Here is a 13,445-nt window from a genome sequence, read left to right on the forward strand (position 1 = left end):
AGGGGTGAAACTGGGATTTGTAGTATGTGTAGACCTTGTTACAGGGTTGCCACAAATTACCCGCAGTAACAAATACATCTTCATACATACTTCTTCCTGGATTTGAATCCAAAAACAAACTATAAAGAGTAGGCTTATGATAGAGAGCATGTGCCAGACTGTACATAAATAACTGTAAGGTCTGATGCGCACTGCTTGTAGTGTGAAAAAACACCTTTCTATAAGTGTACACTCTAGTGTGTTAGCACACAGGAATAATGGTGTCAGGCTATCATAAGTAGGAGACAGTAATATGCATCAATATCATTTTAAAGAAAATTATATTAATGGATTATTAATTTATATTATACATTCTAGCAAAATATACACAGACAATACTAAAACTATAGTTCAGACTATCTTGCATTAACAGCCTGTTTGACTTGCTATGATATTCTGTTCAAACCATGCTAGCGTGGAAGGTTAAATTGAGTTTGAGCTTACAAGCAACCCATACTGGATTATTTCAGCTAGGCCTAAAGCTTGGTAAAAGGCATTTAGTAAAAAGAGAGACGTTTGTAATTTAAGCAGACTTTTTTAACAGTTTAATTCCAGTTACACAATTAAGTTTAATCTTATTTTATTTCAGCTAAGCTATATTTATAGAGTGCCACTTCACAACAACAGGCCAAGTTTGCTTTATGTTCAGGTAAAGACTGTTTAATACTAGAGAGAGAATTTCACAACAGTCAGATGACTCCCTATGAACAAGCATTTGGCAATGGTGGGAAGGAAGAACTTTACTTTTAACAGGGGAAAAAAAAACCTGGCTTAGGGAGGTGCAGCCATCTGCTCCCCTTGGTTGAAGGCTGAGGAGAAAGAGAAGACAGAAAATAGGAATACATAGAGACCCCAAATAGGGTAAAACACATACTATGAAGGAGGTGGGAGTAGAGAAAAAATGAATGATTGTGGCATGGGGAGTAAAAAGACAGGAGTGGAGGAGAAATGCTCAGTTCATCATGGGAAGTCCCCAAGCAGCCTGAGCCTACAGCAGCATAGCTAAAGGGTGGTTCACGAACAGGATCATCTAACTATAAGCTTTATGAAAAAGGAAAGTATGAAATAGAGAGTGTGTCTGTCTCCCAAACTGGAAGCTGGTTCCACAGGAGATAGCTGAAGGCTCTGTCTCTCATTGTACTTTTGGACCTACTTTAGGAACCAAGAGTAAGCCTGTACTCTGAGACCAAAGTGCTCTATTGAACTAATATGATACTATGAGGTATTTAATATATGATGCGGCCTGATCATTCAGGAATTTGTGAGGAAAAGGATTTGAAATACAATTCTCGACTTAACATTGAGCCAATAGAGAGAAGTTAATATGGGAGAAATATCTTTCTAGTCTCTGGTAGTACTCTAATGTTATGCCATCCAGAGTAGATATCTGGTAAGACATCATGTGAAATATTTCAGACCTAATATAATAGCTTCAGGATGGCCCCTGCCAGATTTCCATGTCAGCTTTTGAATAATTTCTCCCACTTCCTAGGCATAGGTAGCTTGCATCTATCACATCACCTGCATCATCCGACTAACAAAAGGGGGGAAAACCACTGCAAGTAGAACTGGAACCCCTTTCTTATACCCCTCAGCTGCAATTAGCTAGAGCTATTAGAGCTAATGGTCTTAGACAAAATGTAATATAGTAATGTGTAAAAATATTAAGACAGAGAATTGTAACAATATATCAGCTATGATGTGGCAGAAGAGTGATGAGGTAGAGCCCTGACCAGTGTAACCGCTGATTATTAGCCTACATTAAACAAAACATGACAGAGTCTGTTATGTTCATGAGATTGTTCAAGTTTGTTATGCAAAAATTAAGATTTTACCACAACGAGTTTCTTTTTCAGTAACTGAAGAACAATAGAGATCTCAACTCTATGGTGTCATCGGTTTCCCCACTTGTTGGCTTCCCTCGCAGCCCCAAATGTACCCTTCCCACCCACAGCGGACAGAAGTCAGTGACACTACTATGTGGGGAAGAGAGACAAGAGGAGGGGGCTGCTTGGGTAATGCTGGGAGGCTCTAATAAAATGTAATCCTATTATATGGTTCCCACTAGAGGGCAACAATAATAAAGGTTTCCCTAATAACATGAGCAGACCAAACCCAAATGGAAAACAGCTCCTCCGGTCAAGTCCCACACTTGTACATATATCCTCTCATTAACCCAACTGCTGTTGGGCCACATTACAACGACAGGCCTTCGAGATTTAGCCATGATGGGGAGGCAAGAGTTAAGTCAAACAAATGTGTTTCATCAAACTGCAGTTTGGGCTGCTCTGCATAAAGGAATTGAAGGGGGAGGACGGGGAGGAGTGAGGGAATGTGTGCGGGTGGGAAGTTGGAAGCAGAGCCCCGAGGAAACCAATCAGAACTTCTCCACCCTCCCTTCCTGTGTCAAAGCCATTGGGGTCTCAGGTGTGTGTTACATGAGCTAATACCTCCCAAACTTGATTGTTTGTGTTAGAGTAATCAGAGTTTTGTAAATTACCATTTTGGAAATGATAGTCCTATCATTGGTAAACAAAATCACAATATAGTTGTAGTGGAACAACACAAACTAGAAATCACATGATAAGAGTTGATAGCCTAGCAACCCCCCCCCCCCCCCCCCCCCCCCCCCCAACCCCCCCAAACAATTATGGAGTTTAATTCTTCCTCATGGGCCAAATAAAATTAAAGCTTTCCAAGTGGTAAAGTTACCAAAAAAGCTGGGCTGTCATCAGATTAGCCGCTTTACAAACAAACTCTTTTGCACAGAAACATTTTTTGCTTGAGTTTCTTTGACTAATATTAGGAAGAAATGACAATCTCCCTGCTAGAAAGGGACATAAACACAAACTCTCATATTTGTGTGATATGATAATGTAATGAACGAGTTATTCCACTTCCTAGCCATCTCACATAAATGCAGCATAATATTTATCATAAGTGACAAGGTGAGTGAGAATATCAATCATATCCTCTAGACAGCTTGAGTTATTAAGTGAGCCAATGTAACAGTATTACAAAACCCAGAATAACAAAATTATTTCTCTCTCTCTCTCGCTCCATTTCAGCATGTGTGTATGTACATGTACGTGGAGTTTTGTGTGTGTGTGCGCGTAGGTGTGTGTCTGTGTTTATGTTTCTGACAGCATCAGACAGAGAGAGTGTCGCATGCCTTCCTGTTCCTGTACCACCCTCCAACCCCAGAGCCGCAGACTCAAGGCAGTTTCCAGAATCAAACAATTTCACGCAGCTACTGGAGGAGGAAATGAACTGAGCCCAGAGCAATAATAAAATTATACAAATGTTATTACAGACTCGCCTGCTACTGTCCTACTTTAATTCAAATTTGGGCACTCCAGGCAGTGCTGGTGGCAGAGACCTTCCTGAATAAATCAACATTAGCTTACGTCTAAATTATTAAGGAAGTGGGAGACTTTCTTGTTTATAGTATGAATTATTAAACAAGTGTTTAACGCTGTTTTTCTTCACGAATCCCCAAATATTAATTGCTAATGATCTTTAAGGTGTATGTTTTATCTTTTGCCCTTTCTATTCTATGCTGGGAACGGGGAATCTGAGGTCGCAAGAAATTGGTCTGTTTTCAATTAGATAAGGACGAGGTGCACTTTGAAATATAATTTGCTGGCATCTATGTGATGTGCAAATGAATCTTTGGGTATAACAATATTCCCATCATATAGCCATTGTTGGTATTTGAATGTGAATGTAAATTAATGACTCATGGAAGCAGACGCGATGAGGGCTAGCCATGCGTTATCAGTTTTCTGTTCAACATCTTGCTGACAAGCCATTCAAGATGTTCACAAACAACAGCTGAAAAAAAATGTTGGTGTATTATTTGCTATCACTTTTTATTAGCTTTTCCTAATTGAGGGGTCTGAGGCAAACTTTTGAAAGTTTGTCAACATGGAGTGAATATATATTTGTTTGCTATGCTTTCGTGAGGCGTTGTAGTGCAATGGTAAACACTGTTGTGTCACAATAAGAAGGTCCTGGGTTCAAATCCTCCAGCTGGCTGGCATCCTTTGTGTAGAGTCTGTATGGTGTCTCTGGGTACTCTGGCATAAAAACATGTATGGCTCGGGCATTTGATGAGAATGGCTTCCTGTCTGTTTGTGCTAGTGGTTTGCTCAGGATGTTTTTTGGTAATTTCCAACAGTCCCGCATTTATCTAAGAGTCAGTGTCTTCGCTGTATGGAAACAAAAGTCACATATACTTTCAGGTCACAAATATTCATCAGGAAAATGTCACCTGTCTTCTTCAATGTAATCTGCAGATGAGTGGGGCCAATAAATCCAAACCAACCAACGATCAATTTCTCATCGTCTGTCTTGAGAGGAAACAGTCAGTGTATAAAACATCAGATGTCTGTACTCATTTGTTTGTGCTATATAAATGAAAGGGTGCTGGACTCAAACTACTGAAGCCTTAAGGGACATAGCCCCATGCAAGCAAGTAAAGGATGGTGCTGTAAATGCTCAACTCCAGTACACAACAGTATCTGAAGAGTCACAGTTGGAGTTAATTTGGTAGCACTTTCTATACAGTTCAGTTACAGCTACAGTTCAGTTATAGTAATAGTAGGGCAATACAGTGGAAACAAGAAGGTACTAATATAGAAACGCAAGTTATTACCACTTAATTACCAAATTAATATCGACTACTATCCAAGTAATGATGAATGATGCTATGCTGAAATCTATGTAATTGGGTAAAAAAAGCCAGAAACCACAGGTAACAATGTAGAAACAAATCAATTAGTGACAGTATAGTAATATATTGGTAAAAATATAATAACCTGCTAGCAACATAAGGCAATATTATTGATGCTTTAAACATTAGTGTATTATTACCACATTATAATGCTGGTATATCCAATGCATTCTTTTTTGATGATAACGATGAAAACATTATATTTAATCTTGTGGCTTTTTACTTGAAAACATTTGTTGTAGTTTCTCTGTAATAAAAAGGAGGCAAGGCTTCAAAATCAAACCTTTCCCCTTTCTGTCTAATTCCACATTAATTAATAACCAGTTAAAGCAAAGTTCAAAAAGTTTGAGCTGGAAAAGTATGGATATTTCTGTGCCTGATTCCTAGTTGTAAACACATAAACAACCACATATCTGCAGGTACTCATCAAATTTCTTGAAGTTTGCTTTAATGGGACACTAACATGGACTTAGTTGAAAATGGTCACTTGGGGTTTGCAGCCCTGCTCTTGGCTATTACACAGAAACTGCTGCATTTGTTCTCAGGTAATAACCACAACATGAAGCATCATTTTTGCATTGTTAATTTTAAAAAAAGAAGAATGCTGAGGACATAAGGTAGTATTGATTCCAGCATTATAATATGGTGATACTATCTTCAAATGTTAATCAATTTAAACTTATAATTGTGATGTTGCTATCAAAAGTCAGCATATACAAATTCTAATGCATACATATTACCATTTTATTATTATCAGGTTATTGTTTTGTTACCAGGATATTATTATACTATTACTAATTATATTCTAATTATACCCAGTTGTACATATTTTAGTATTTTCATATTACTCAGCTATAATGGGTGGTGAGAAAAAGAGTTACCTAGGCATTACTTTGGAAATTAAGTGGTAATAACTTGTTATTTCTACATTATTACCTTCTTGTTTCCGCCTCATTACCCCACTATATTTATTACTGATGGTAACACAAAAAGGGTTACAATTCATTCTTAAATGCACACAATAAATAAATAACTAAATCAATTTTTAAACTTGTAATACAACCCTTAAGAGAAAAAAATCATTATCAACTTACTGGGACTCTTGTTGTACTAATACGGGGGCTGTACGAGACCTAATACTGCTGTTTACTTTGTATTTGATGATCTAGATCGATTTAAATATAGAGTTGTGAAAAAACGAACTTTTGTCTACCCACTACGGCAGTGTAACCTGTCCATTAAAAGCTCGTGGCTGCCCTCCCCTGGAGAAATGCAAAAGGGAACCCTTCTCACACCACGGCCAGTAGATGATGCTGTTGTCCCATATAAAGGTTGTGCTGAACCAGTGACTTTGGCATGATCCTATCAATATGGGAGTAAAAACACTTTTGAGTCAGTATCTGACTCATACTTGTATTTTCACTTTGCAAATGCAATCTAGTTGCACCATGTAGACAAATTCAGTGGATGCAACAGAATCAGTGGGGCTGATCATTTCCTCCATGTTGTAGAAAAAGATGAAATAGCGCCTATTTTTTTTGTGGGGTTTTTTTCAGTTAAGAAAAAAAATCCTATAATAGATCACCTCTATTTCCTATCAGAAGCGTTATCATTTCCTGTGCTCTGTTGATGAAATGAGATTACTTGGAGATATTCTCAGCGACTTAACTCACAAGGAACACACATCCTAGACAGTTATTGGACCACAGGGAGACATTATCCATGTGTAGATGAGCCAATACATCAGTGATCTGGACTTATCTTTTCCCCAGAGTCTACCACCTACCATAAGAAAGCAGTGAGCCAAGAGGAATGGATAACAAAAAAAAACAACATATAGGTATCATTACTAGTTTTCTTATGGAGGCTGTAGTGTTTTGAAATATTAAGAAAGATGAATTATTAATGATAACTGAGTAGTAGAAGGTTTATTATTGCAACTTCACAGTTTTACATGTTCCAGATTGCGAGCACAATAACTGAATAATACTTGAACATAAACATAGATTAGCCAATTATCCTATAAAGAAAGAGAAGATATGATATACAGCCAAGCAAACACTTACAAGAATATAGATCTATAAAACAAAAAACAAGAAAAATATTTTATAAATATGACATTTTTATGAAATGGAAAATGATAAAAATAAACAGCAAAAAGTGGAGTTTAATTTTTATTTAACAAAAGCAAACAAAAGACATTGTGTTTCAAACAAAATGAGCTGTGTTTTATTTTTCTCCAACTTAATGCACTGAAAATAGAGAGCACTGTAACACAGCTCTGGCTCCAATAATAATGCTTGTCAGAGCTGTCTTACTTTGCTTGGGATCTGTAATGTGATTAATGATTACAAGGAAATCCTCTACTTTTAATTACATATAAAGTATGAGGACCAAATGTGACACTAATCCAAAAATAACAAGGCTGCATTTTCTTCTTCACGTCTCCAATTCACTGTGATGACCTCACATAATTGGTTGACCCTACCCACGTTTCCTTAACTTCATGTACTGTGGGCTGTACAATGTATGCCACATGCCAACACTGTTGCTAAATCATTTATAGAGGGTGCAGATGTTGAGCCATAGCATCACGCAAGCTTTATGACAATGAAAGCAGTGCAGTTTGGGTGTGTCACAGACAGAATTTTTTTTTCCTGTTTTAAAGACACAGTCTTTAGAGGGGGAGGGGGTTGTGTGTGTGTGTGGTGTGTGGTGGTGGTGGGGCGGGGGGGGGGGGGGGGGGGGGGGGGGTCTTAAGTTGGATAACCCCAAAGTTTGATTGTGATTGTGCTCTACAAATTAGTCTCCATTTCCAGTGCACGTGATAGTCATACTTCTCCTGTTAACATAACATCAGCTTTCTCCACGCTGATGTTATGGATGGAGCCGGGCTTGACGGCAATGTCCCCTGCCTCCACTTCCCTGTATTTCCCTGATGGGTCCTTCTTGAAGACTTGTTTCATCCTCTTCTTTATCTCAGGGTCGGGGCAGTACAGATACTCATACAAACCAGCAGCCAAGATACCTCCGAGAATAGGTCCCACCCAGTAGACCTAACACAAGCAGCAAGGCAAACACCTTAATTAGTCAAATGGTTAATCGGTGCCTTGTTAGAGGTAGGTAAGTTTTGTGTCTGCAGGCTGAAGTGACTTCTGAATATGACGGCAGACACAGTGAGAATGAGTTACACTCGGTGTCATTCACATCATGGAGAAAGTTAAGGGAACACCCAATTTTTATGTCGCTAGGCAAATGATTTTAATTAGCAAATACTTACACATTAATAAACTGTGACTTGACGCCTTGAAGGCTATGATGAGTTAAATAAATGGTCTGGCAAGGGTTCACTCAACTCATTCAATTAGGATTATTGTTCATGTAACATGAACAATTCACGAACAATTAAACATTCTAAAAATGGAAAGCAAACCACTTCATTGATCTCAGTTCAGCATTTCTAACACTCACAACTAACTAGTCACCCTCAGTTGAGCATTTTGTGTTTTACATTGAACCAACTTAAAGAGACAGTTCACACATGAAAAGGATGTTTATACTGTATATTTAACATGTATAACATGTAAATTCCACACGGAAAGACTGACCTTTCTCTGCTATAACAGGGAAGAAATGCTGAATTAAATTTTGCTTGCACAAACTCCTTAAAGTAAGAATAACGTCATACAGAAGGATCCCTCACCCAATGGTTCTCGAAGTTAAGTGTGACCATTGCAGGACCAAAAGAACGGGCAGGGTTCATGCTGGCTCCTGTATATGGGATCTGCAATATGGATAATAATACTGATTTTAGTCTAAAAGGACTGTACATCATAAATTTGCATATTATCAACATCAAAGCTAGGATAGGTACAATGTTTTGTTTTATAGTTTTACCTACAGAAAATGTGTGGAAGAATATATATATATAGTTGTCTGATGCATGTATGATGAATTTACGAAACAGCCCAAATGAGAAATCACTTGTGCGGTGTGAGAGATGATATCTGTTTCCCTGTGCATTCATTTTCTCTGCAGGTTTCAGGAAGCCCCCAGAGATTGGTTGCCATGCGATGGCAACCTCCAATAAAGATGAGCGTGTGGGTGTGAACACTGACAAGTGTGAGTATCACACATTCACGAATAGATGCTTGATCCACCTGCTCTTTTTCCACTGAAAAAGCTTGCACTTGGAAAAGAACTTGCTCTGAAATTCTTTAATTTGGGAATGTAATGTGAGCTTCAGGTTAATCTTTAAATCTGTTTCACTGCTGGTTGTAGGAGTACTAGATGAGTCAGCTGATATGTAGATGTGGTTGCAGAAAATTTCTAAGGCTCTGATGTAGTTACATTTTTTATATAAGTGATCTGATTATACCATTTCTGTGAATGTGACATTGTTTCTATCTATATGTATTTATTTAACTTGCTGAAAGCTACTTACTGCAAATAAGTGCCCTATCACTACAGCAATGCCAATAGCCAGGCTTGCAGAACCACCTAAGTCTGTGCGTTTGGGATCACAGGTGGCGAAGACGGTAAAAACCAGTTCAAATGTGATCAGGAGCTCCACAAGAAAGCCGTGTCCCACTGATATGGTGGAATTCACCTAGGATTCAGAATCAGAATACCTTATTAATCCCTGAGGAAATGATGCGGTTGGGAAGCAAATGATGAAAAGAAACAATAGGAACAATAGTAAAAACCTATTTTACATTTATCATAACCATAAATAACAACCAAGTTCTTACTGTGGTCACACCAAAGGACCCTCTGACAGCAGTAGGTGTGACTAAGTAGAGAATCCCAGCTCCTGTAATAGCTCCCAGGCACTGAGCTGCCACATAGAAAACAGCCTTTGCCAGGCTCAGTTTTCTAGTTACAACCATAGCTGCAGTGACTGCAGGGTTAATGTGTCCACCACTGATGTGGCCAAAGCATTGCACCATAGTGGCAATAGTAAGGCCAAAGCACAGGGAGATAAGGACTAGGTCAGCTGGCGGAGGCTTCTCCTCCCCTGCAGCCCAGTTGATGGTGGAGCCCAGGCCAAGAAGGACAAAGATGAGTGTGGCTAGGTATTCTCCAGACACAGCCCTCCAGAAGTCCTTGGTCCAGATCCCTTTAAATGCCGCCATTATGTTCTGACAGTTACACCAGGACAGGAACCTCCTGGCAAAAAGAACAATGAGAAAAATGATTAGCCTACTTGTGGATTCCTAGTGTGTGCATGTGGCTAGAATTGTACTGAACCCTATCAGAGCAGCTGCCTTTGGGCAAAAGATTTATAACTCCACTAGGGATTTAAGCAAGTGACTTTTCCATAACAAAATGCAATTGAGAGCATTCTTTAAACATTGTGCATAAGGGCAAATTATCTTACAGTCAAAGCATACAACTTTTAATTGCTGCTACTCAGTGAACTTTAACCAGGATGAGGAAAGACTGTACATTGTTTGAGTATTAATGCTAAATGGAATATGTTTTGTACAAATTCAAATATCTGCAAAAAAATGTACATTCAAAAAACAATATAAGACCTGCAAACCTGCAGGACAACAAACAATAACTTTTCAAAAAAAACTACAAACAAAAATCTAAAACTTACCGAAAGCAATAATGTATTCTCTCTCTCCTTGTCCCCATAACGTGAAATATATTTCATTCATGCGTCCTGATGATCTTTTCAACCAGCAGAGACACTTGACTCTTCATTTTATCTACTGTACAAGTTGTAATTGCTGTGACCTGCAGTACTTACAGAGGAGCAGCAGGTTGTGCGTGCGCAGGGTTGTTGGAGAAAACAGGTCTGTCAGATGAGCATGATCCACTCATTGTGCCCTGGGATTGCATCCAGCAGCTTTATTAGGTTACTACCCAAGCATCCCCTCACAGGAATTAAACAGCCTGCTCAGGAGGAGGAGTCAAGAGATTTGCCTGCTGGGCAAACAATATCTTTGATGCACACAGTGCAACTGCACATCTACTCATTCAGTGTCAAATCGCATTCATATTGGAGCTTTGAAAACTTGCAGGAGTAAAAAGAATATTTACAAATGATTATTTTTTTAAAGTGCAAAATCACCAGTTCAGAAAAGTTGTCAAATAAAAATAATAAAACAAATCACTCACTCAACTTAATCTGTTACTGACCCAAAAGTGTTAGAAACAAAAAATCCTTTATGTCATTAAATTTTACTTCTTCCCTGCTGAGTGTCCACTTATGTGTACACACACTAGGTGGAGTTTGCTCATGGGAACAGAAAACATTCCCATCAAAAGTCATGACAACATCTGCATTCTTGCACTTTACAGATGAAGTCAACAGGATAGGGTGTGTGTGTGTGTGTGTGTGTGTGTGTGTGTGTGTGTGTGTGTGTGTGTGTGTGTGTGTGTGTGTGTGTGTGTGTGTGTGTGTGTGTGTGTGTGTGTGTGTGTGTGTGTGTGTGTAATTGGACAATTGATATTTACCACAAATGCAAAGAAACAAATATTATTTGACACTTCTGAGCTCTTTAACCTTCATTTGGCAGCTGGGTCAAACTGACCCAAACAGTATCTATGCCATATAAACATGCAGGAGGGTTTGCAAATTTCTATCTTTTATGTTGATTACACTGAGAGACGAACACAACAGGAGGGTTAAATGTGTTCAGTAACAAACAGACAAGCACTATTTAAAACCCCTTTACATCTCTTCTTCATTCCTCCTCACTGTTATCTATCTCACTGTGCTCACTGTCAGAAATGATTTCCCTAACATGCATTTTATAATATGTCATAACATTCAAACCAACATCAAATACGTGTTAGAAAAACATCCATTACTGCAGAGTGTTGCTCTGAGTCGAGGAGAAGTGAATTTCTAAATATGCAAAATTAAGTAAAACTGAAAAATCCTGACAGGAGGCTTCTCTGCACCTTTACTACTTCTATTACTTTGCTATTACTATTATTATTACTTTGGCTTCTCTTCACTGGTTGTCAATAAGTTTTAGGTTTCATTTTAAAATTTCAGTTTGAACTTTTAGGGCTCTACATGGTAAAGCTCCCCAATGTATCTCTGACCTGTTGAAACCTCATGCTTCTTCCCCAGCACTTAGGTCTTCAGGTCTCTTGGTCCCATGTACTCAGTTCCAAACACGTGGGGATCAGGCTTTTCAGGCAGTGGCACCAAGGTTGTGGAATTCTCTTCCACTGTCTTTACGCTGTGCTCTGTACACTGACTCTTTCAAAAAGCAGCCAAAGACGTTTCTATACAGATCAGCTTTTAATTAATTTGTTGTTTTATATTATTAATTTATTTTTATTTCTGGTATGGCACTTTAAAGAAACGTTCCAAAGCAAATAATCTTACCTTCTTCTTACACTTTATGACCATGTGTGAGAAAAGGCAGTTGAGCCATTGGTGCTTTGGTTGGTGCAATGATTTAAAGAAAAAAAGAACAAACAGCTTGAAAATCTTCAAGTTGCCTAAGCTGAACTCTTGCAGGGGAACGTTAAACACAGACATGCTGAGTAGGTTACTGTAGCGGAAATTCTGACTGTAGTTCCGTATGTCATTCAAATGTTAGCCTTCATATCAGACAGCATACCTAACAGTGGTTAAATATGAAGCTGTAATCGCTAAACATAAAAGCAGTACTTTACTGATGTAGTCTATTGACACAACGAAATCAAACATGTTGATTAACTTTCTCTGACAGACAGTCTTACAGTAGTTCTGGATGTCATTCAAATGACAGGCTTATCAAGCAGAGAGCATACAAAACAGGGAAAACTATTAAGCTGTAATCGTTAAACATAAAAGCAGCACTTTCCTCCTGTAGTTTATTGACACAATTGCATCAAACATGTTGATTTAGTTTCTGTAACAGACATTCTTACAGGACGTTAGGATGGCATTCAAATAATACGTTTATATAGTAGGCAGCATATGTGATAGAGGTCAAATATTAAGCTGTAATCATTCTTGCTGTGCAACTGCCCATTTATAGTCACTTTAGCTGTCCACCCGTTTATCACAGCCCATTTAAACAATAAAACAATAAAACCCCTCAACAATAATAAGGTATGGTAATCCCAAAATAGCTTGTTATGGGAAAAAATTGCCATATTTAGATATTACACTGGAATTATTGTAATACCTTGAACGAAAACAAGGTATATCAGGTTAAAAAACTATTCAAGCAAAATGTTTTGGCTAAAATGATTTTATACAAAAATACATCATACTTAATATAAACACTATAAATACCATACCATAAATACTTCTTAAATATCTGCATTGAAATGAGACAAAATTACCCTGATTCTATCAACAGTTAAAAATGTTACCATCATAACATAAAATGAAGATGTGAAAAGGATCATATACATAATTTACAGTTTTACTTTTGGTTCATTATGCTTCATAAATCTTATAATTTGTTAGTTTGATTTTTGGAATTTAGTTTTTAGATTGCAGATTTGCTACTGTATCTACTTCCACCATAAAAAAAACATGTGTACAGATCTCACACACAATATTTTTTCAAGTGAACTCATTCAGTTAGTTGGGGTGACAAGAGCAAATTAACAAAACAGGAATAAAGAGTGCTTTGTTTTGTCCTTTTGAACATCACCTCATTGTTTAAACAAGGCAAGACCTTTGACAAGACCACTGTGCAAAAGG

General features: G+C 38.0%; 1 protein-coding gene across 2 annotated transcripts; it reads right to left on the reverse strand.

Annotated features, from left to right (window-relative positions):
• Positions 1–7,552: 7,552 nt before the first annotated feature.
• Positions 7,553–10,614, reverse strand: LOC134616603 (aquaporin-4-like). 2 transcript variants are annotated; one of them, XM_063461496.1, is made up of 5 exons: positions 10,533–10,614; positions 9,526–9,943; positions 9,219–9,383; positions 8,478–8,558; positions 7,553–7,830 (listed from the first exon to the last, which is right to left on the reverse strand). In XM_063461496.1, exons 1-5 carry the CDS (start codon positions 10,604–10,606, stop codon positions 7,606–7,608), a joined length of 963 nt encoding a protein of 320 aa, XP_063317566.1. In that variant the 5' UTR covers positions 10,607–10,614; the 3' UTR covers positions 7,553–7,605. The 2 variants fall into 2 exon arrangements, with proteins under 2 accessions (XP_063317566.1, XP_063317568.1); XM_063461498.1 differs by having other exon boundaries at positions 10,380–10,586.
• Positions 10,615–13,445: the final 2,831 nt, after the last annotated feature.

Source organism: Pelmatolapia mariae, linkage group LG18 (genome assembly GCF_036321145.2).
Source record: "Pelmatolapia mariae isolate MD_Pm_ZW linkage group LG18, Pm_UMD_F_2, whole genome shotgun sequence".
Lineage (NCBI taxonomy): Eukaryota > Metazoa > Chordata > Actinopteri > Cichliformes > Cichlidae > Pelmatolapia > Pelmatolapia mariae.

Bases quoted from the DNA above. Each gene is read 5' to 3' on its own strand.
- LOC134616603 (XM_063461496.1), bottom strand. From the start codon at position 10,606: ATGAGTGGATCATGCTCATCTGACAGACCTGTTTTCTCCAACAACCCT. The intron at 9,384-9,525 runs GTAAGAACTTGG...TCTGAATCCTAG, and splicing joins GGTCCTTTGGTGTGACCACA to GTGAATTCCACCATATCAGT. The intron at 7,831-8,477 runs GTGAGGGATCCT...TGCTTGTGTTAG, and splicing joins TTAACTTCGAGAACCATTGG to GTCTACTGGGTGGGACCTAT.